The sequence below is a fragment of the Oratosquilla oratoria genome, chromosome 41 (genome assembly GCF_046742065.1).
Source record: "Oratosquilla oratoria isolate Oo_2021 chromosome 41, ASM4674206v1, whole genome shotgun sequence".
Taxonomy (NCBI): Eukaryota; Metazoa; Arthropoda; class Malacostraca; order Stomatopoda; family Squillidae; genus Oratosquilla; species Oratosquilla oratoria.
In genome coordinates, this window is record NC_134817.1 from 5797186 (window position 1) to 5820671 (window position 23486).

The following is a 23486-nucleotide window of genomic DNA, read 5'->3' on the forward strand; positions in this document are numbered from 1 at the left end:
TAGGGGATTGGAGGTGGTTAAAGAAAAGTGGGAGCTATGCCAGTTGTTGTTTGCTGACAACAATGCCCTTGTGGCAGGATCATAGGAGGGATTGAGGAAGTTAGTGACAGAGTTTGAGAAGGTGTGTGAAAGAAGGAAGTTGAAGATAAATGTGTATACAAGTAAGGTGATGATAAATACATGGGGAGCAAACAAGTGAGTATTAAAGGTGAGAGACTGGAGGAAGTGGATAGTTTTAGATACTTGAATGTGAATGTTGCAGGAAAGGGAGGAGTGGAGGTGGAGGTAGAATATAGATTGAGAGAAACAAATAAATGTCTTGGGGGTTTAAAAAGTGTAATGAGAAATAGACATTTGGGAATGGATGCTAAGAGGAGATTGTATGAAAGAGTGATTGTGCCAATAGCACTGTATAGGGCAGAAACATGGAACATAAGAGAGGAAGAGAGAAGGAGTTTCAACGTGTTTGAGATGAGGTGTCCGAAAAGTATGATTTGGTTTACTAGGCTGGATAGAGTGAGAAACAAGGAGGTGAGAAGGAGAATGGGGGTGGAAAGGGAGTTGGGAGATAGGGTTGATGAAAGAGTATTGGGATTGTTTGGACACATGGAAAGAATGAGTGAAGAAAGATTAGTAAAAGAGGTATGGAAGGCAGAGGTAGAAAGAGTGAACATGAGGGGGCAACCAAGGATGAGATGGATGGGGTAAAAGGGGCACTGGGAAAGAGAGGAATGTCTATTGAAGAAGGATGGTAGAAGAGAGAAGATAGGGGTGAATGGAGAATGGCTGAGTATGGATGATGCTGTGATGCATGAAAGGGAGTGGGTGGGAGATAGGGGCGAGGGAGTACGTGTGGAAAAATAATTTGATGCAACCTGAAGGGATTTCTCCCCATTTTCTCTTTTCCTGCATGAGGGGACGGAGAGGGGGAGGGTCGCCGATTTAATGAAGTGGCCTTGCTGTGGATGTGCTGTGTCTTGTGACACTGCTTCTGAGCCAGGGCAGTGGACAAGATGCAGGGATGACCTGTCATCCAGGAGGAGCCATGATAAGAGGGAGGGAGGTGGATGGGAGTGAAGTACGTGGGGATGGAATGGGTGGGAGTGGATTTCATGCCTTTGTTTTTTTTGGACTACCTCCATTGTAAGGGGAAAAAAAGCCTTTGGTATATGTACTTTTTTTCCAGTCAAGAAAATCTCCTGCAGAGCAATGGGGTTAAACGAATCTCAGTGAACCACAGCCAGACTATTTTACACTACAAGAACCCTCGTGCAGAGCAAACAATCACATGATGTCCATGTTTGGGGTTGGGGTATCCAACATCCACTCTTTCTTGGTATTAAAGCATAAACTCACCTGCTCGGAATTGGAGTAAAAATCTCGTAAATTCAATATGAATTTTATACTTACGATCTGAAGTATACCAGGGCAGCTGACCATATAGCTAATGAAAGGACAATCTACACCCTTAACATTAAATACATAAAAAAAAATATAAATGGAAAAAAGTTGTTAAAAAAAAATTAAATAAATACTTCAATAAACAAAATAAATAAATAAGTTTATTAATACATCTGACTCAATCTTGTTACACACATTTTTACATCTTCATTTTTGATGTCGGACATGCACACACTACCATACGTGTTCGTGAGTCCCTAATGATCCAAATGTTGGGAAGAGAAACACACCTCATCCAGATTTGATCAGTAATGAATGACTTAACATACGTCCCGTCTCACCTCCTGCTCCTGTAGCCCATCCATGATCTCCTCCATCTCAGCATCACTTTTAACCCGCGCACCCACTCTTGAAAATCTTTCCTTATCTTCCCGTTGTTTCCGAAGCTCTGGGAATACTTTTTCAAACAGTTCCCTATTTTTGGCTACCTTCTCTTTATGCTTTTTAGAATTTTCTATTTTTTCAACTTTCTTTAACCATTCTGTCATGAGTTTGGAGTAGGTTTGGGTGAGTTGTTGTTCACGTGTCGTCTTGGCAGTGTAGCGTTTCTTGAAGTATTCTACTAAACTTCTTTTGAATCCTGGATAGTTTCTCTTATTTTCTTGATAAACTTCTGTATCTGACGGTTGGTGGTACAGAGGCTGAAAAAATGGAACATAAAATCACAATAAGTTCTGTGTACATCAATCACATACTAAATAAAAGGTGAAAAAATAAATAAATAAATTCAGATGCGGTATACAAAGTAGATTTATTTTCAGATTTGATGTACTAAAAGCCCTTTATCTCTTTTCAGATGTGGAGTAATCAAAACATACTTTCTATTTTGACTTACCAAAACTGAAGGCATGTCTGTTGGGGGCATAAGCTTTTCTAGAATGGTGTGGGATTCTTCTGCTTTTTTCTGAAAAAAAGAAAAACAAAATAATAATAAATAAATAAAATACAAAAATAAAATAGAATAAAATGAAATAATAATAAATAAATAGAAATGATAGTCAATTGCATTATTAGCTTAATGCCATGTTTTTAGTGCTGGCCACTGTACCCAGGTCTAAACCATGCCTGTCCCCAAGAGCCTCAATATATTCAAATACATACTAAAAGATCTAATGAAGAAATCTAAGGTAATATGTAAGAAGCTAGACTACTGACCAAGTCTTGATTTATTGAAAAGTTGTTTGAAAGGTGTCACCCATGAATATTAAGACGACATTTAAAATCTCAAAATTCTAAATGCACAGCCCCTATCTCGTAGGTCAACAGATACTGTGCAATTGCCATGGTAACAACTAACATTAAAGACTTACCCTGTTCTCAGCATAGATGATTTGCGCAATACTTTGATGCTTAGGTTCCTTACAGTCTTCCTCGTCTGCCTTGGCTCCTTCTCCCTTCTGGGCTGCTACTTTTAGCTCACTCTCTTTCTTACAAAGATTTTTAATGCTGGTCTCAGCCTGGCATGTACAAAATAAAAGTTAATATATACATATAAAGAAAGTACTCATTATTACTTAGAAATATCATGGCTCTGGAGAATGCAAAATATAGGAGTGAATGAAAAAACTGCTGTAAATGAACAAGGAAATGATGGGCTCCACAAGGCACTGCAAATTTTTTGTGGGTCCAAGCCCAAATAAATGAAGCGGTCTTGCTGTGGATGTGCTATGTCTTGCTGCATTGCTTCTAACCCACAGCAATGGGTGAGATGCTGGGATGACACATCATCCAGGAGGAACCATGAAAAGAGGGAGGGAGGAAGGGGTGGTGAATAGGAGTGGAGTGGGTGGAGATGAAATGGGTGGGAGTGGATTTATGTCTTTAACTTTGACCCTTGTAAGGGGGAAAAAGCCCTTGGTATATGTATGTATGAGCCCTCACAAGAGGGATGAGACCTTTTCTGGCATATATACATACATACATGGACCTTGTGCAAGTGGTATATACATATACCAAGGGCTCTTTCCCCCTTGCCAGGGAGGTAGCCAAAGTCAAAAGGCATAATTCCACTCCCACCCATTTCATCCCCATCCATGACCCATTCCTCCCTCTCATCTTGGCTAATCACGGATGGCAGGTCATCCCTGTATCTTGCCCATCACCCTGAGTCAGAAGCAATGCAAGAAGACACAGCACATTCACAGCAAGGCAGTTTCATTTAATTGGCAATCTCCCCTCTTCGTCCCCTCATATACAGCACATAAATAAACAAGAATTACTGATAAACCATTAAAAAAACTATGAGCTTAATAAATTAAATAGATCAGACTGAGCTATTTTTTACTTATTTTCTAATGACTAAATAGATCCTGCAATAATTGTATATTATTTCCTAAATATTATGAGCATGTTCCTCTGATTAAATTCCTACTACAATATCAGGTGGATGCAGATGTTAAAATAAAAAAATAAGTAAATAAATTGATAAAAAGAAAAGTGGAAAGGAGTGTAAAGTGCAATGATTTACAGCACTCTACACTTAAATATAGGATGAAGTGAAAAGAAAGAAGGTCTAATGAGAAGTAATATTTCACTCGTCATTTCATTTGTCCCCCTGTAGTTTCACTATCAAATAGAAGAAAGTCTTACCTTGGCAATTTCCATATCAACTTTTTCAATTTGTCTAAGGAGGTCATCCTTGGTGGAACGAAGAGGAGATTCATCCCGGGTGTCTCCAGGTAATGTGGGCGAGATGGCCTCCACTTGAGGATTATAGGTGGATTCCTGCAAGAGACAGAAAAAACAAAATGATGTTTAAAATTTTATAATAATGCTCAGCGTGCCAACTGTCAGGAGAATGTTCCATGGTGAACTCCCACTTCCAATGAGGTCATCCAGCCAACCATGACATGGTGAGGTCATAAGATTAACTACATGCGACCTTTTCCCTCAGCTCAAGGCTAATTGGCCAATATCCCATTTTGTGGGAGTACATACAAGCTACTTGACACATAACACATTGATTCACAACAGGCAGTCATATCAATTGGCAGGCCCTGTCCTGAAATTCTGCATCCAAATGCTTTACAAACTCCACCAGTACTCCAACCTAAAGCAGCCCTCAAACTGAACTGACACAGCCACCCCTTACTGGGGGGAAAAGAGGGCCGATGCATGTACCAAAACAGAGTATTAAAACTATTCTATAAAGTTTCCATTGCGAATCAATACCTTTTTTCACATTATACTGATGGGGTAGTACTAGTAAACCTCCTCCAGCTACGACAATGAAAATTATTCTTTCATAGTTTGGGCCTTTTCATTGTTTGTTCGTTGCTACGAAGTCAGTTTTCCCATTCTATTTGAATTTAGTGTTGTTTATACTTAACCCAAACTATCTATATACCAATAGGTTTTTCCCACTTACAAGGGAGGTAGCCAAGTCAGTCATGGACCTATTCCTATGCATTTCACTCCCTTTCACCCCTCCCAAACTAAAATTTGTATATTACCCTGTATTCCTTTACTTTACTTTTTTTTTTTTTTTTTTTTTAAGGAAATGGAGTGGGTAGGAGTTGTTTCTATGCCTTTTTCTTCTTGGCTACCCCCCTGTGTAGGGGGAAAAAGCCTTTGGTATATGTATGTATGTACCCTGTATTCCAAGTAGGAGGAGGCTGTTGGCAATTACATGAAAGCTGTAGGTCTTCTACAAGGGAGACCAGAGGCAATGGACTGACTGAGTGATCCAAGAATATCCCATATTCAAACATCATGGAAAGACAGAAGGATACATATACCAAAGGCTTTTCCCCACTTACATATGAGGTAGCCAAAAAGCAAAGGCATAAAATCCACTCCTACCCATTCCACCCCTACATACTACACTTCCGTTCACCCACTTCCCTCCCTCTTATCTTGGCTCCTCCTGGATGACAGGTCATCCCTGCATCTGGCTCACTGCCCTGGGTCAGAAGCAGTGTTGCAAGACACAGCACATCCACAGTATCCCTGTGGTGTGGGAAAAAAAATACTGTCACCAAGTGTTCCCACTAGAGTTGTAAAGGCGACATAAACGGGTCAGGGATAGGACTAGGCATCCTTCTCCCTGTAGCTCCAAAGGGGACATTCCTAAAATAAAAACACAAAGCAAAGGATACTTACCCTAACATTATGATTTTCGGAGGTATCTATGACAAGGGGTTGTCTGATTTCTGGTTTTACTGAAGGTGTGAGCTTGATGCGTTTTGAGTCCATAGGGTTGCTAACGGGAAGGGTACCATGGACCAGCGGCATCATATCCCTTGAGTAACTGGAACAATGCAGCAATCTTAATTACGGCAAAGAAAAAAGACATAAATGGGACAGGGAAAGGATTATGCATTAATCAACATACAATGCAAAAAAATCTATCAACACAAGTCTCATTTTCTGATCAATGAAAATTTATTCAGCTGATCTCAGTACCTTATATCTGATACTTAAACCTAATACATCCTTTAATGACTCCTAAATTTTCTTCTACTTTCAAATAACCATGAATCTGAAAAGAATAAATGACAGCCCTCGCCCCTAATCCAGTGCACAAGTTATTTTTTTATGAGTAAAACATGACCAAAGTCATTCTCACTGCATCTGTTCAAAAACAGATAGGTGGTTACCTTCAACCCTTTGAACTTGACCTAATTTAATTCATCATTATATTTTTATTTATTTATCATTATTATTATATATCTTTTTTGCATCCGACCTAGTTGTGGACCAAAAGGTCTCTTGTCAGCATGCTCCGCCTTTGTAATTCTTTGTAAAAAAAATATGGGAGAAACAACATAGCCCCCGCCCTCTACTAATCTGCCAGTGCTTGCTACTAATCAAAAACCATACTAACCCTATGTTATTCTCCCCTTGAGTAAGGAACATACTATCTATTCCAGCTATCATCTCTGGCATATTTAAGGAACATTACAGGTATGATTCACTTTAGTTTTGGATCACGTGTAGGACTCGTAATCAACAGCTATTACCCTCCCAGAAAAGCTCAAGATTTAATATACAGACCAATCTATTGACAATGTTGCAACTATACACACATTCCATCCCCATTGCTCAAGGACAGTAACAGCATACTGTGTTAAGCTTTCAACCCTTGAGCAGCGATCTGTCTTCAGTCTGCATCATCATGAGCCCACAACATGAAGCCCTACACTAGTAAGCTACGTATGTACCGAGCAGCCAATTACACAACTTGCTGGTGTAGTGAATTAAGAGTACAGGAAGAAAGTATATGTCAGGATGGAATGGAAAATGTTATGAGAAACAGGTATTTGGGGATGGATACAAAGATAAGGTTACATGAAAGTGAATGCGCCCACAGTAATGTATAAAGCATATTTGAAAATATAAAGGAAGCAGACAGGAAGTCAACATGTATTTGAGAATTTGATTAAATGTTTCAAGAATGGATAGTGAAATGCATGGAGGTATAGCAGAGGACATGGGAAATGAGAGCTGAGTTAATCCAGGTAGATCAAAGAATGCATGTATAAAAAAATAATCCAAGAGGTTCAGTGAGACCTCAAACTATGCTAACAATAATCAAAGTCAAACTACACAAACCTAGCTCAGTTCCTGTATTTCACTCATCAAAAAATAAACTATACCAATCCTGATATCTTAATATAATCTAGGTCTAACACTCTTCAATGAAGAATAGAGCTAAATCAAATAATTTGTATCAATATAAAACTGTAATATATATGTCAAATACAAGGAGTATAGGTTCTTGTAATTCTTACCTGTAAGATCCCAGAATGGTTGGTCTTCTTACATGAGAATGAATCATGGCTGGTCTGTCCGGCTGAAAAAGGAAATACCACTGATATCACATTCTTTTTTAAACCTTTTTATTAACATAATGTGCATTATGCACTAAACCATATGGTATATCTGCATCATTTGCTTAAACAAGTGAAAGAACTGCATTCATTGCATCCAGTTTAAATTTTCTGACAGTTTAAAACTTTTTGACCACTGGTGGGTTGGAACGTTGTTGAGAACACTCTCAACACTGCATGTGGCTTTACACACTTTTTATTAATAATGCAGTGTTCTGACATTTCTACGTTAATGCATGCATCATTAGCACATACAGATAACCTAACAATAATATCACAAAACCACAATCTACCTCCCAAGACCACTGGTTGCACAAACCCTTGGAATGAGCAAGATGTTACTCCTTCACAAATTTGCATCTGTACCAAGTATATTCATGCCCCCCCGCCTCCCATATTTATTTCTACTTGCCACTAATATCACTTTGTGCTTTTCTTTTTTGAAAGTCCATCATAATCTGAACCTTTGTTACCTCTCATAATAATTTATTCCACCCTTCTAATGCTCATTTTTCATGCATTACTAAAATGAGCAATATATAACTAAATACAGCAATCCATGCATACCCTTTTCAAGGATTTGGACACAATTTTCCCTTGACATTTATTTGAATCCCAGCAAATCAAAGTACCCCTAAAACGAAAACTGCATCTTGTTTACCACGGTTCTCATTGCGTATGGTCCATCCCTTGGGTAGCTGAGGTATGGGGATTGTTGCATATACCTGTTGGCTTGCCCACCCCCTCCCCCTGCTTGCTGGTCCGAGGGAGGGGCATAGCCTGGATAGCTACCCCCACTCCCTGTCCTGGACATTGGTGGGGATATAGGGGTTGCCACTTTGTACGGGGGACCTTCATGCCTGTAAAAGAGAAAAACATGCATTAAACATTTTGTATTGCACCGTATACTGTGTCTATAAAATAACTTATGTGGTACAGTGAGTCCTCCTTATATGGTAATTCTTTATCCGGTATATTCACAGTTACAGTATTAGGTAATTACTACCCTCGATTCTATTGACAGAAAGAAAAATTCACAGATACGGTCTCTGCTAGATATTTTGAAGAGGAAAGCTCAGGGAGAAGGTACATCTGCCATATCCTATTACTACATGTTATAATGGGTTCGGTATATGGAAATTTCAATTTGCGGTAAGGTTTTCAGGAACACACATGTACCGTATAACAAGGACTTACTGTACTAATAATTGAATAAAACTTGGTAAGCATCCTTTATCCCTTGAGAGTATAATTACATAACAAAAGTCCCATCTCACCATAGGCATATACAATACAGTTACAGGTGCATCTAAAATGAGAATATACATTGCATTGGGATTCAATATTTTTCAACCGTGATAACTATTATTGGTACTGATGTAGATGTCTAAAAATTGAGATTAATATATACTGTCCAACTGTGTAACTAATAATATTGAGTGTTGCCTCAACTTTCACTGATCAGAAATCCGCATTCCCACAGTGGTTGGTAATTGTCTCCAGGCTCTCCTGTGATATCTCTGATGAAATATTGGACTGTTAACTATGTTGTGTAAATGTGGACCAGTTCCTATGTCACCCACTTGAAACAGGTGGCGGAAAGAAGCTATTGTGGGTTGGCAGCTCTCCCCACATGAAAAGGTGGAGGAAATACAGCTGAAGCTGACATAAAGCTATCTTGAGGATGATCTGGAGACTGAAAGGGCTGCACCTCTAGATGGAGGCGAGTGTGACAAGTTTTGACGACAGGTGTCTGGGAGATATTTCTGATGTCCATTTTGCAGGCCTACCACTTGCAGATATCATCACTGGTTCATGTGCATGTGTTGATGAGAGGCTCATACAGAGAAGTACTTATCTGTGGCCATCACCTTTGCCTTACATGTTTGGACACTCAGAAGTTTGAGTCACTGGTAGCCAATGAACATAAATCAGTTCACATAGTTATGAAGCATGTATGAAGCTCAGTGCACCAAGATACATTCTAGAGCTAGGGGCAAATGGCATGGAAGTGTCATTTTACTCATCTCTGTTGTCCATCCCAGTAGACAACCTCTCTGTCAATCCTCATTCCTAAACAAATGCTATCTGTCGCATGTGGGTCCCCTTGGTCTCATTTTTCTGAATATTTTCTCAGATGGCAGCGAGCTGAATGACTGCTATGCCTCAGGACCATCATCTGGATGGAAAACCACGTGACTGCTATGCCTCAGTTTGCTCTTAGCAATAAGGCATTCTACTTGTCTCACGTTGGCATGATCAAGTATTTCTCAGTTTTATGTCTCTTCAATGTAAACTATAGCAAAGTACAAAATACAAATGTGTGGTGAATTATAAGAACTGGAGAAAGAAATGTGTTTAGTGGTAGATGAAGAATTCCATTCTGTTCTTGCATGTAAAGAGCCTTTCTAGGAGAATAAAATGGAAATTCAAGCAGAAGCTTTCAACAGCACGGAAGGTATCCACATCCAAGAACCAATATTTCTATTATGATTGATACCAAATGATTTGATTTGGCTGTGTGGTATTTCTCCAAAAGTAAAGGTACCACTATCAATTATCCCTTTCTACTTGTTATATTCTGGCTGATATTAAGCAACTCTATTCAGCTATGTACTACTCCTCTGGTAATAACAAAGTTCACAGAAAAATGTGTTGAATGGGCAGTTATATATATATATATATATATAACCTTAAATTACACTCTGGAAAGATGCAGTGTGAGGTGATCTAATAGAGGTGTTCAAGTGGATCAAAGGCTTTAACAAGGGTGATGCAATCAAGGTCATCATATTAAGACAATAAGGCAGGACTTGCAGTAATTGGACACATTTAGATTTAAGAAGGAAATAGGAAAGAATTGGTTACTAAGTGGTCAATGAATGGAATAGACTTAGCAACCATGTTGTAAGCACTGACATTATTGGCTGTTTTAAGAAACAGACAACTTTATGGATAGGGATGATGGGTGGTAATAGACATGGAACTGCCTAATTTAGGCCTTATGGTCTCCTGCAGTCGCCTTCATTCTTATGTTCTTATATTTATATATATATATATATATATATATATATATATATATATATATATATTACCAGTCTCACTATCCAAGAGGAAGTGTGTCAATAGCCTCTGCAATTCTATACAATTACATGTATTGCCATTTAAGAATTACAGAATATATATTATATACATTCTTTAATTAAGAATTATACATATTCTTTATACATATATATTCTTTAATTCTTAAATGGCAATACATGTATGGAATTGCAGAGGCTATTGACACACTACCTCCTCTTGGATAGAGATTAGAGATACTCAAGTGTGAAACAGAGGGGTTGGTTGTATTATGAATATAAAGGCAGAAGAGGAACATTTGAACTTACAAGATCATTTAAAACCTACAACCTATAGTACATGGCTGGGGTGTGGGTTGGGGAGTTACTAGTTTTGGGGTGAAATTTGTATTTAAAGTTATAAACTTTCTTGTTCACGGCTAGGACAGTGCCTTCCAAAAAGACTTTGGTTTTGGCGGTTGGGACTCAAAGTACATATTACTCCCTCGTCAAAATGCATTTCCTCTTTCCACCCTATGTGCTGCTTTATTCATTCCCAAATATTTGAAGAATGTAACCTCCTCCATACTTCCTCCTTTTGTGTTGACTTTTAGAATTCCCTCCCCTCTCTTTCCTCACTCTCACCTTACTTTTGATATCAAACTGTTCCCTTCCCTAATATCTCACCAAAAATAGTTAGTGTCTAGTTTCTCACCACTGCCCCCCAAGATTACTTAATTCTTTTTTATAGAAAATATAGCTTTCCACACATGTGTAGATTTGTGGAACAAATTGAAGATATAATCCAGACACAACAGATATGAATTCGAAGCAAAGTTGATAAATGGGGGGCATTGAGATGCAATTATGTAAATACACACACACACACTCCAATCATGTTTGCCATATATATAATGGACATGGATGAAGGTGTGGAATGTTATATGAATTTCTTCACAGGTGACACAAAAATACTAAAGAATGTAAGTACAGAGGTAGATTGTGAATCATTACAGATAGACCTAGATAAAATCTGGAAATGGAGTCAAAAGTGGGAAGTGAACTTTAACATCAAGAAGTGTAGTATAATAGAGTTTGGAAAAAGTAAAAACAGAATATCAAGAAATTATAAAATCGGTGAAGAAGAAGAAAAAAAAAGTGAGCTCAGAAAGATACCTAGGAGTAGTAATCAGCAAAGACATGTCACTTGACAAACATATCAATAAATTAGTTGGAGAAACCTTCAACCTACTATGGTAGATGAAAATGGCATTTGACTATTTGGATGAAGAAATGATTAAGAAAATATTAGTCACACTGATAAGACCAAAATTGGAATATGCTGCAACACTATGGACAGCCAGTACTAAAAAGAATATAAAGAATTAGAAAGAATACAAAGAGCAACGACAAATATGGCACCAACATTCTCCAAGTTGACATACGAACAAAGATTGTCCAAACTGGAACTACCAACTCTGGAACAAAGAAGAGAAAGAGGAGACCTACTGACTATTTATAGAATCATGGAGCAGAAACGTGGAACATAAGAGAAGAAGAGAGAAGGAGTTTGAATGTGTTTGAGATGAGGTGTCTGAGAAGTATGGTGGGGGTTACTAAGCTAGATAGAGTGAGAAATGAGGAGGTGAGGAGGAGAACAGGGGTGAAAAAGGATTTGGGAGATAGGGTTGATGAAAGAATATTAGGATGGTTTGGACACATGGAAAGAATGAGTGAAGAAAGACTAGTAAAAGAGGTATGGAAGGCAGATGTGGAGGGAGTGAACATGAGGGGACGTCCTAGGATGAGGTGGATGGATGGGGTGAAGGGGGCTTTGGGGAAGAGGGGAATGTCTGTTGAGGAAGGAAGGGAGAGGACGGAAGACAGAGGTGAGTGGAGAATGGTTGTATATGGATGATGTTGTGACTGCATGAGGAGGAATGGGCGGGGGGGTGGGGGGTGGGGTAGTATGTGTGAGTAAATTTTGACGCAGCCCGAAGGGATTTCTCCCCGTCCTCACCTTATATGCAAAGGGGGACGGAGAGGGGGGGTCGCCGATTAAATGAAGCGGCCTTACTGTGGATGTACTGTGTCTTGCGACACTGCTTCTGACCCAGGGCGGTGGGCAGGGTGCAGGGATGACCCGTCATCCAGGAGGTGCTCAGATGAGAGGAAGGGTGGGAGGGGTGTGGAGTGTATTTAGGGATGAAATGGGTGGGTGTGTTTTTATGCCTTTCCCTTTTTGGCTACCTCCCTTGGAAGGGGGAAAAAGCCTTGGTATATGTATGTATGTATGAAAGGAATGGAAATCCTAGATAGAGAAGATTTATTAAAGAGGGACAACAGAAAAACAAGAGGGCAAGAAAAGAAATTAAAAAAGGATAATTATAGAAGAGATCTGAAAAAGAATAGCTTCCCACACAGAGGGGTGGATACCTGGAATAAATTACATAAGGCAACAGCATGTGCAAACACCATTCAAGAATAGAACAAACTGGATGTTGAAAGATACAAAGATGGGTCACCACGAGTATAAGTCCCTTCCCATTTTATACAACTGGGTAAATACACACACACTCATAAAAACATCAGATGTGAGGAAAGCTCCAGGTCCTGACAGAATCTCAAACTATATGTTACAGGAATGTAAAGAACGGAACACTTCATAGCCTAATTGTGTGTTCATCTGTGGAAGGGATATTGCCTCTGGAATGAAAGAGGGCAAACATGGTACTCATTCATAAAGGTTACAAATAAGGAGAAACTTATGAATTACAGCATGAAAGCTAACTTCTGAAGGACAAATGGGATATCATAAAAAATCAACATTCTAGAAAACAATGGGACCTTTCGCAGTCAGGCTCGTAGATTCCTATTAGCGTTAGAATTTTCAATTGTCTCAGATTTCACGAGGCAAAGGGGTGACTTAGCTAATTTGGAAACCGATATTTAAAAAAAGATACGACATAAATTGCTGCAAAAATGTATTTAAAATTAAAAACATGACTCTTAATGTTATAATTATTACTTACTGGTGTGTGATAAGGCTTTGTTACTTTAATTATAAGGTAAAACTAAAAATAGGTAATCATTTTTACTGAAGTATGAGCAGTAAAAATAAGAGGATGTTGATTTCGGTGGATATCACTGTCACGTCCTGTATATGAAGATAATCAGTGAGATAATAAATAACAACAGTGGTGGCAGATGTACGAAGTGGACGACGTTTGTGTAAAGAATAGCCTCTTAGATCTGCTGGGAGCTATTTTCAAACAAATATGACTAATTTTACGTGTGCCGTGGCAGACTGCATGTCAGATTCAATAAAAAGTAAGAGAAAGACAAATGTTAATTGTACCAAAAAAATTAAGTCTTCGATGCAAAATTATATTTTTGATACATTACATGGATTTACCTATTGCTTGGTGCATTCAAATGAAAGTATATATCAGTATACGTCCATTGAAGTCGGTAGAAAATGACAAATTGCTTGGCTTGATACAATTATAGGCTGTTTTACGAATATCATCTGTAATTATAGAGGCTCAAACATTGACTTAAATTTCAGACACAATAATGTACAACGATACACCTCTGTAAGCTTATCAAACTTGCCCAAAAAAGCATTTATTTTCCGGCAAGAATTACAAAATCTGGCGGTGTCTGGTATCAAATCGCTCACTGCGAAAGGTCCCATTCAGAACTAGACGATCTTGTGTATCAGACCTGGTGTGATTTCAGAGCATGTGCTACAAGAGGGCCGAGTGAATTGTGAATACTTCAATCTGTACATCAAGCAACTACTATGGAACCTGGAGCAGACTAGAAGACGTCAAGGAAGCTTCTTGGAATGGATAAAGAATTTCTTAAAAAACAAACACACGAGGACAGTAGGAAGAGATAAGACGACAGGATGGAAGGAAATACCAACACCCCCACAAGGTTCTTCATTTGTGTGAATGACATGATGGATACATGAAGCTACACTATGATGACAGTAACAAGCAGAATGAATGATGATCGCAAATAATCATGGAATTATTTAGAATATTTTGTGTGAATGATATGATGGATAGAAGAAGCTACACTAACACTATGTCTGTAGATGACAGAAATCACAAGCAGAATGAATGATTGCAAATAATTATGAAATTTAGAATATGCAATTTGAGTAAAGTGTGAAAAGAGGACTTAAAAAAAATTCATAATACCAGACATGGTCAAACAAGTTCAAAGAGAAAATATTTGCACAATGGGAAGTGAAACACTTACAAAAGCAAAAGAAAAGAATTTAGGATTGTAAATCATGGATAATTTGTTATCCTCCCTTGTAAAGTGGGGAATGGCCATTGGTATATGTTTGTACAAGCACAGTAAGATTGGGGACATACTATAGTACATTGGAAAAATAAATAAATAAATGCAAATAACAATATCAATAATGTGCTTCAGATTAGAATCTACAATAATGGTGTGGTTTCCAGACAATGTGAAAAATGTAAACATGATGGAGCACCAACCAAGTCTCATAGATAACCCATACAATGAGATTAGATGAATTAGACCTATTATCATTTAAAAAAAAAAGATGATATGAACATTAAGAAGAATATGAAGAAGATGAAGAACAAGAAGTTAAATTTAAAGAAGAATATGAAGGTGAATATGAAGATGAAGAAAAATATGAAGAATAAAAAGAATAAGAAATATAATAAGAATAAGAAGACTAATAATAATAATAAGAAGAAGAAGAAGAATTAGAATAACAAGAATAAGAATAAGAATAAGAAGACTAATAATAAGAATAAGAAGACTAATAACATTAAGATTAAAGAGAAGAATATGAAGAAGAAAAAGAATAAGATTATGAAGAATACAAAGAAAAATATGAATAAGAATAAGAAAAAGAATAAGAATAATATAAATAAGAATATAAATAAGAAAAAGAATATGAAGAAGAATACAAAGAAGAAGAATATGAAGAAGAAAAAGAAGAACATGAAGAAGAATATGAAGAAGTAGAATATTAAGAAGAAGAAAAAGAAGATTAAGAAGAATATGAAGAAAAAAAGATGAACAAGAAGAAAAATAAGATGAGAGAGGAGAGAGAGAGAGAGAGAGAGAGAGAGAGAGAGAGAGAGAGAGAGAGAGAGAGAGAGAGAGAGAGGAATGAGAAAGGGAAAGAGGAGAAAAAGAGATAAGAGAGATGAGAGAGAGAAAGAAACAGACAGACACACGGAGAGGTTGAGACAGTGAGAAAATCAAGGAGAGAGGAGAGAGAGGAGACAGTGAGCAGAGAGAGAAGAAAGAATAATGAGAGTGAGGAGAAAGAGAGTGAGGAGCGAGGGAGATGAGAGAGAGTGAGGGGGAGGTGGGACAGAAAGAGAGATAGAGAAAGAGGGGGAGGAGAGAGGAGGGAAGGAGGGAGGGAAGGAGGGAGGGAGAGAGGAGAGAGATGAGAGAAAGAAAAAGAGATGAGGAGAGCAAGTGAGGAGAGAGGAAAGGAAAGAGAGGAGGATAGAGAGAGAGAGAGAGAGAGAGAGAGAGAGAGAGAGAGAGAGAGAGAGAGAGAGAGAGAGGAGAGAGAGAGAGAGAGAGAGAGAGAGAGAGGAGTGAAAGAAATGAAAGTGAGGAGAGAGAAAGGAGAGAGAGAGAGAGAGAGAGAGAGAGAGAGAGAGAGAGAGAGAGGAAGGAGAGAAAGGGAGAGAGAGAGAGATACAGAGAGAGAGGAAGGAGAGAAAGGGAGAGAGAGAGAGATACAGAGAGAGAGAGGACAGAGAGAGAGAGAGAGAGAGAGAGAGAGAGAGAGAGAGAGAGAGAGAGAGAGAGAGAGAGAGGAGAGAGAGAGAGAGAGGACAGAGAGAGAGAGAGAGGACAGAGAGAGAGAGAGAGGACAGAGAGAGAGAGAGAGAGAGAGGACAGAGAGAGAGAGAGGACAGAGAGAGAGAGAGGACAGAGAGAGAGAGAGGACAGAGAGAGAGAGAGAGAGAGAGAGAGAGAGAGAGAGAGAGAGAGAGAGAGAGAGAGAGAGAGAGAGGGGGGGTGAGAGATATGAGAGAGGAAAGAGAGGAGAGAGAGTGAGGCGAGAGTGAGATGAGAGAGGTGAGGAGAGACAAATAGAGAGGTGAGAAAGAGAGAGGGAGAGAGAGGAGAGAAAGATGAGAGAGGGAGAGAGGAAAGATGAGAGAGGAGAGAGAGAGGAGAGTGAGGAAAGAGAGAGTGAGGAGAGAGAGTGAAGAGAGAGAATGAGGAGAGAGAGTGAAGAGAGAGAATGAGGAGAGTGAGGAGAGAGAGTGGAGGGAGGAGAGTGGAGTGAGTGAGTGAGAGTGTGTGAGAGAGGAGAGAGAGAGAGAGAAAGAGAGAGGAGAGAGAGAGAGAGAGAGAGAGAGAGAGAGAGAAAGAGAGTGAAAGAGAGAGAGAGAGAAAGAGAGAGGAGAGAGACTGGAGAGAGATAAACTGGTGGCATGATTGCAGTGTTCAAGTCAACGAAGGAAGTGGATAAAACAGACAAGAGAAGACCTCTTGGTTTGTGATGGGTGGGGTGTCAAGTCCATGGGAACAAACTGAAAAATCATTACACCTTTTAAAGATATCAACAAAGTTTTCCCTACAGGTGCATTACACATTTTAAGAGGTTACATAACTTTATGGCTGGAGACGATAGATGGTAATGAACATGGAACTGCCTAGTGTAGGTGTTATGGTCTCCTTCATTCTTATGTGATCTCATGGAATAGTCTAAAAGAGGCCATTCCAATCTAAAACCATAAAGGAACTGAAAACTAAGACTAACTGATAGAGAAGGAGCCATGGGGCGACAAGCATACCTCCTTTCTTGTACATTACAAACTAAAACAAAGAAACAAACACACATACACTGGAGACCAAGGTAAGACAAACATGGCTAAGAAAGGCAGGTGGAAGAATGAGATGGAAAAAAAAAAAATTGCAGGAAAAACACAGTGGAGAGAGCTTAGTAAATTTGAGCAAGTTATGGTAAAAGATGAGGAGAAACTTGCTAATCAGCAGTCTCCAAATTGTGGGATTTGCTTCTCTTGGGAGGGATTTCTCTGTAAGGTTCATGTCTGCAGGAGTTTGGAATATGGAATTTGGTGGACACATTTAGAGATAGTTTTGGGACCTGAGAATGCATGTTTGCATGAATTTGTTGCATGGTGTAGGTGGTTGGTTTTTGTAGACATCTGACAAGTGTGCAGTTATTTCTTCCCTCTCATTAATTGTGCTTGTGTTCTGTAACAGGATGGATGAATAGGGTTGAGTTCTTATACAAAATTGTGTGCCTATCATTTCATGTATCGTTCTGTTGGGAGGATCTTGGTTTGGGTGTAGATGTTCTATTAAGGTATCCAATTCATACCATTATTATTCATGCTCTTTTTTTTTTTTTAATTTACAGGGTGTCTGTTTGTTTCCTCAATTGTGGGGAATTGCATCATGGAAGCATTGCAGTGTATTTACCTAATTATAGTATACAGGAAAGCAACAACACTCACTGAGTCCAGTTTCCTGCTTTCCAATTTATCATACCTAACCTGAAATTCAAGTACAATTCCAATTTATCTCTCATATCCAATTATCATACATAGATTTAAATTCATGTGTTGTTGCAGTTTGGGCTATATCACCTTCTGAGCTAATGTGGTTCTTTGCTGACTATTAGTTTCTTTCTACTGACTAAGACTTGCAATTGTTTCCAATCTGAATATGTTGGTTATCAATGTTAGGTCCATGATACATGGGCTGAAATATATGGATCTAAATAAGACACTATTCTGGAGCTCTTGTCCAATGGAAGGTATTGGCCATCCCATTTCACTACTGGATGTTTGATTCATGGTTGTCTTATGTGAGCAATGTCACATGATTTATGAGGGAAGACTTCAATTTTATTGTCTTAGTCATTATTCTAGCTTGTCTAGATAAGTTGGAGTCTTCTTAGCAACCATTCTGTAGATGCTGTGTTGGGTTATTTTTAGATCATCTGCACTGGTGCTATGCTCTGGATATGGTGATGAAGATCACTTGTGGAGAGGCTGAATAATGTAGGTGAGAGCACGGATCCTTTGGGGACTCCACTGTACAATGTTTTAGTTCTGGTTGTTCTGGATTACTCTGCACTCTTTTCCAGCTATGAATTTTATTAGCCATTTTTTGACACTGCAGATGTCTGTCTCAATCATTGTTTTTTAATTTGAATGGAAACATAATCAAATTGGTTATTTTGATTATTGCCACTATAGCTGTTCTTTCTAGAGATGCTTTCTTCTTAAACTCTTCTAGTACTTGACGAGTGATGTTTGTGAGAAGTTTGCTGGCTGAATGACCCTCCTTAAATCCATGTTGGTTTGGGGAGGTGAGCAGTTTTGTTTTGATTCTTTCAAACACCAGTCTTCCCATCAGTCTGGTTGTGGTGAAAGGTAACAAGATCAGTCTAGAAGATGTTATGTTTTCTGAAAGTTTGTTTGACCTTAACCTCTTCAATACAAGTCTAATTATCATGGGCAGCATCAGCTGCCTGATGTATGATGATTCGATGATGCACCACAATACTCCAGTTATAAAATATAAAGTTATAGCTGTATTACTAATTCTCTTTCACTTTCAGTATTAATAACCACAGAAAATATGATCAAGCCAATTCACAGAATATGGGGATTACTCGGCTACAACTGTAAAATATAATCAAGACATCAATGCCGGCATCCTTATATACCCACTTGTGCCTCATGACGCCCATGTAGGTGCCATAGTATGGAAGGGGTTAAGATAGGGATTACGCATACACTTTTTCCAGAATGATGGAATTCTGCTGTACATCCAGGAGTGGTTGAAGTTACCTGTTAAGGCCTTTATTATTCTTGGGCTAAGGTGGGTTAGACAGATGTTTGAAATCTTGTCTGGGCCTTCTGCATAAAAGTTTTTAACTTTAATTTTTTTCTAATTCCTATATCTTTGTTGGAAAAGGGGGCTGGCATCTGTGGATTTATCTTTTGATTATCTTCCTGTTTTGTGGATTTGTGGGCTTGAATATTTTTATGGAGAAATGCTTAGTATGGGATTTTTCCCTCAAGTTAACTCACCGCTTTATGGGTAGAGGTTGGATTCATTTATGTTTGAATGGCTTTTGACTGTACTCTACATGTCTAATTTCTTTCCTATTTATTTTTCTTTTTTCTCTTTCTTTTGTCTGCTGTATTGTCTTAATTTTGTTCAAGATATTCTTTCTTGTTCTGTGAGCTTTAGTTTGCTTTTTAGCTTCTTTTAGAGTGGCTACCTGAAGTTGGCGCTGAATTTTATTTTCCTGCAGCTTCAGGAAACAGGTTTTTTTCTGACTTTTTTTTTTTCTTTTGTGTCAGGGACAATTGATGTAGTGTAGGTGTAGGAAACGGGACCCCTTGTTTCTTCCTTCTTCCATATTTCCTGTTGTTTGTACTCCCTTCACCTTCCTATCCCCCAAACCCTTTTTCCTTCTCATTAAAATTCCTGTCTCCTAATTCCACCTTCCATCCCTATCTCCGTTCTCCATCTTATTCCCATTCTTCCCTATTTTTGACATGCATACCTCTTCTACCTTCCCCATTTCTTTGAATCTCCTCACCCTGTTACCGCCTCTAAATCCACTTTTCTTCTCCAGTCTTTATCTTTTGTCTATTCGTTCCCTCTGTCCATTTCTCTATTGTGTATACCATGTTACATCACCCTCTTCAGCCTTCTTCTCTGTCTGCCTTGCAAAATTTCTGCAAGTGTTGAATCTTGACTTCAAAACATGATGAAGATGCCCAATTTTCCAGTAACTTTGACATTTTTTTCACATTATTAAGTGAATGAATAGTTCCATACACCCAAACACCACTGACATTACATTAATATATGATAGCCACTGTGGTACAATATGAGAGATTGGTTAAAGATTTCCATGGTTGAAGTTCGGTCTTCCCTATGTTTGTTGATATCTGTTGCCAATAGTGTAGGCCTTATGGTCTCTTGCGGTCTCCTTCATTCTTATGTCCTTCAATACTTTTCCAGGATGAATTTTCCAGAAATCTGTGGAAAGTTGTAGTGGACAGAATTAAGGCCAATCAGGCCACTGGTAGTATGAAAAGTTCCGATCCCGTCTTCCCATTGCCAGTTTAACTCCCGACAGATGCACTGGCATGAGCTCTTGATACAGTTTTCATACACCATCACGACCCAGACAACACAAATTTCAAAAGAAGCAAGCAATACAAAAATACCACTGCATCACATGTTTTTGGTTTCTGTTGAAATCGTTTAAAGTGAGTATCAACTTTCAGCATTGCCACTATTCTGTTGGATGCTGAATGTTATTTCTCTCAAATGGGAAACCTGTGGGTACATAACCCTTACTCGACAGCAACCATTTTTGAAAGCTAGCTTTAGGAATTGTACCTATTTCAAGGTTAATGCCACATAATTCTAGGAAAACAACTGCTATCCCATTCACTGATGCTTACACTATACCACATACCCCCATGAGCTCATCAGAGACACACACATAGCATCATTCCACTTAAGAGTAACTGGTATTATATACATGATTTTTATTGAAAAAAGTATCAAAAGGGAAATGGAGCACTGCACTGGAGCATGATCTGTTTATTTTTGCAGTCTAGTATTGCCCAAACCCTTCTTTGTGTTGTAATTTTAGGTTAATTAAAATTGCAATTGATTCTTAAGACAACTATGTATCACAATGTATCATGATGTGCAGATGAACTTTAATTTTATGGATTTTGTGAATAAAAGGTAATTTGAATAAAGGAAATTACAATAATACTCTCATTTTAATTTACCCATTGCAAAATGTGTACTAAGCAGTAAATGTACTAACCTCTTGCTAAGCAGAGGTCTCTCTCTGCTGAATAAAAGAAAATACAATTAGCCAGAACAGTCCTTAGATATCTCATTAATTCATTATGCACAAATTAGTAATTCTTTTAATGTTGCATCTTATTGAAATACAAATTATTTTTTGTTATCTAAATTCTGCCATTCACATAAACCACTGGAATTTTTTTTATTAATTTACACAGACATGCAGGTATGCATACATTATATTCCAGATGTATATAAAAATGTTGGGATTTTTTCTTTCTTCTTTTCTTCAATAATCATGGTGCCCATGCTATTTGGCTATTGCTCTTAAATTTAGGCTTCTCACATAATTGTTCATTTTGGTCTGCAACTAATGCTATTCAAGACATATACTAATAGCTAAATTTTTGTTGAATAGCCTATTCTGTAGTTTGCACTACACTCAAATCATACTACTTAATCTTGCACTTCTTGAGACTCCATCATGTGTGCACGTGTATGTGTATATTTAATTGTAATACATTCATAACCAGTTACAGTCATTCCAACATTAGCCTTACACCTTCCATATGCGTCACACAATACATACAACCTTGCCAAGAGAGAATAAGCCACAATGGCAAAAGTACACTGGTTGCACCATCCCCTCAAGGATAGACTAGTAGTTCTGTAGTGAATCTTCAACACTGACTAATATGCAGGAATGCCTATGCTTACTTGTCACGTCTTTGTCAACTTACCAAACTTTGCTTTAAATTCATTTTTGTCAGCTAAAACACTTAATTCACTGAAGAAATCAATGTATACATACAGAAAGCTTTTAATTGTTACATCCTTAATTGTTTTCTTTAATGGTTTTGCTACATCCTCTTGATATTATTTCTTCCCATACAAATAGGTCTCTAATTTTCCCATGCCTCCTACAGTTTGGAAGACAGCTATCAACACCTCTTTTCTCTCTTCTAGTATTGACAATCCCAGTTTAACTGAATCTCTTGTACATTTTGTGAGCCGGCCTCAGAATTATCTCTATTTTTTTTTTAATCAATTTTTGTGTGGAGACCACACTATTCTGTATCTGGGCCAGATAAGATTTCCAATACATAAAATGATAATTGTTGCCTCAGGTTTCACTGAATGGGAACCTGCAACTTTACAGTGTCTAGCAACTGTCCTTGGACCTTCCCACAACTCTCTCTAAGAAGAAACTTTGGACTGTTGTCTGTGTTGTGCTGGTGTGGAGCCGTCACCAGTTGTCAGGTCTCCATATGAGAACATGCGTAAGAAATACAGTTGAAGTTGATAGATAAATAGATGTATTGGGATCAGTCTGTGGGAGGATCAGAGAACTGTTGCCAGCCACTTTGGGGTCACAGGTCTTCCACTCAATGAAGTTTAAGGCAACAATTATTAACAGATCTTAATCAATCTTTTCCCACTTCTTTCTCCATTCTAAAGATAACTCATCTCTCTCATTTCTCTTTTGTTCTTCTAATATATATTTGGAGGAGGAGGAGGAGATAGTAACGATTCAATCTTCACTGACTGGAAATTCACAGCCCTTGGGCCCTCCTACAGAACATTCTAGGTAAAAAAAAAAAGTTAGACCGACTCTTGTCAGTGTTGTACTAGTATGAAACAGTTTGTATCACCACACTTGGTCTATAAACAGACTCCCAAAACCTCATTCAACTGCAACTATTTCCCCCTACTTTTCCACAAATAGTAAGCTCTTTACCAGTGAAAAAGTAAAAGAATGTTGATAAATTTAACTATCACCCTGTCCCCACCCATGTCACCACCCTCTCCTTTACCAGCTCTATGTTTTCACCTCTTCCGCACAACGTTGTCCCCAAGAATAAAAGTACTAGTCATTGCTGAAGAAAAATACCCCCAGAGAGATCTATGGGAAGGCCCACTGACTACTGCAAACTACTATAGGCTCTGGGTCTTCAGTGTAAGTTAAGATAAATTAACTATATGCAGTTTAGAATTCTCCTTTCCTGTTTGTGCACACATGAACTATCACCATTTTTATCCAGCTTCTTCCAAGCATGCACCAATGAAGACTTTCTTTCAAAAAAGCCTGATTGGGGTCATAGCTTACCATAAATAAAACCAAACTGCCTAGTACTTTAAGAACTACAAAACATGCAACTCCCAGGCAAAATGCCAGGGTTTCTGCCTAAATTAATAAATTAATACAATTGCCTCCTGCCTGCCACTGGCCCATGACTCAATAATTTAATAATTTATGAGTACATGATACAGCACAGCT

General features: G+C 38.3%; 1 protein-coding gene across 27 annotated transcripts in view; it reads right to left on the reverse strand.

Moving 5' to 3' along the window:
- Positions 1-23486, reverse strand: part of Smr (nuclear receptor corepressor smrter) — a 117517-nt gene that overhangs the window by 53602 nt on the left and 40429 nt on the right. For 10 of the 27 annotated variants that reach the window (XM_076177846.1, XM_076177834.1, XM_076177859.1 and 7 more), the window contains 9 exons: positions 21225-21251; positions 17866-17904; positions 7954-8152; positions 7194-7255; positions 5563-5728; positions 4051-4185; positions 2772-2918; positions 2297-2365; positions 1743-2102 (listed from right to left, as the gene is read on the reverse strand). In XM_076177846.1, coding sequence (XP_076033961.1) covers positions 1743-2102; positions 2297-2365; positions 2772-2918; positions 4051-4185; positions 5563-5728; positions 7194-7255; positions 7954-8152; positions 17866-17904; positions 21225-21251 — 1204 coding nt within the window. The remainder of the gene's footprint in view (positions 1-1742; positions 2103-2296; positions 2366-2771; positions 2919-4050; positions 4186-5562; positions 5729-7193; positions 7256-7953; positions 8153-17865; positions 17905-21224; positions 21252-23486) is intronic. The other 17 variants (XM_076177853.1, XM_076177839.1, XM_076177837.1 and 14 more) reach the window with 5 other exon arrangements.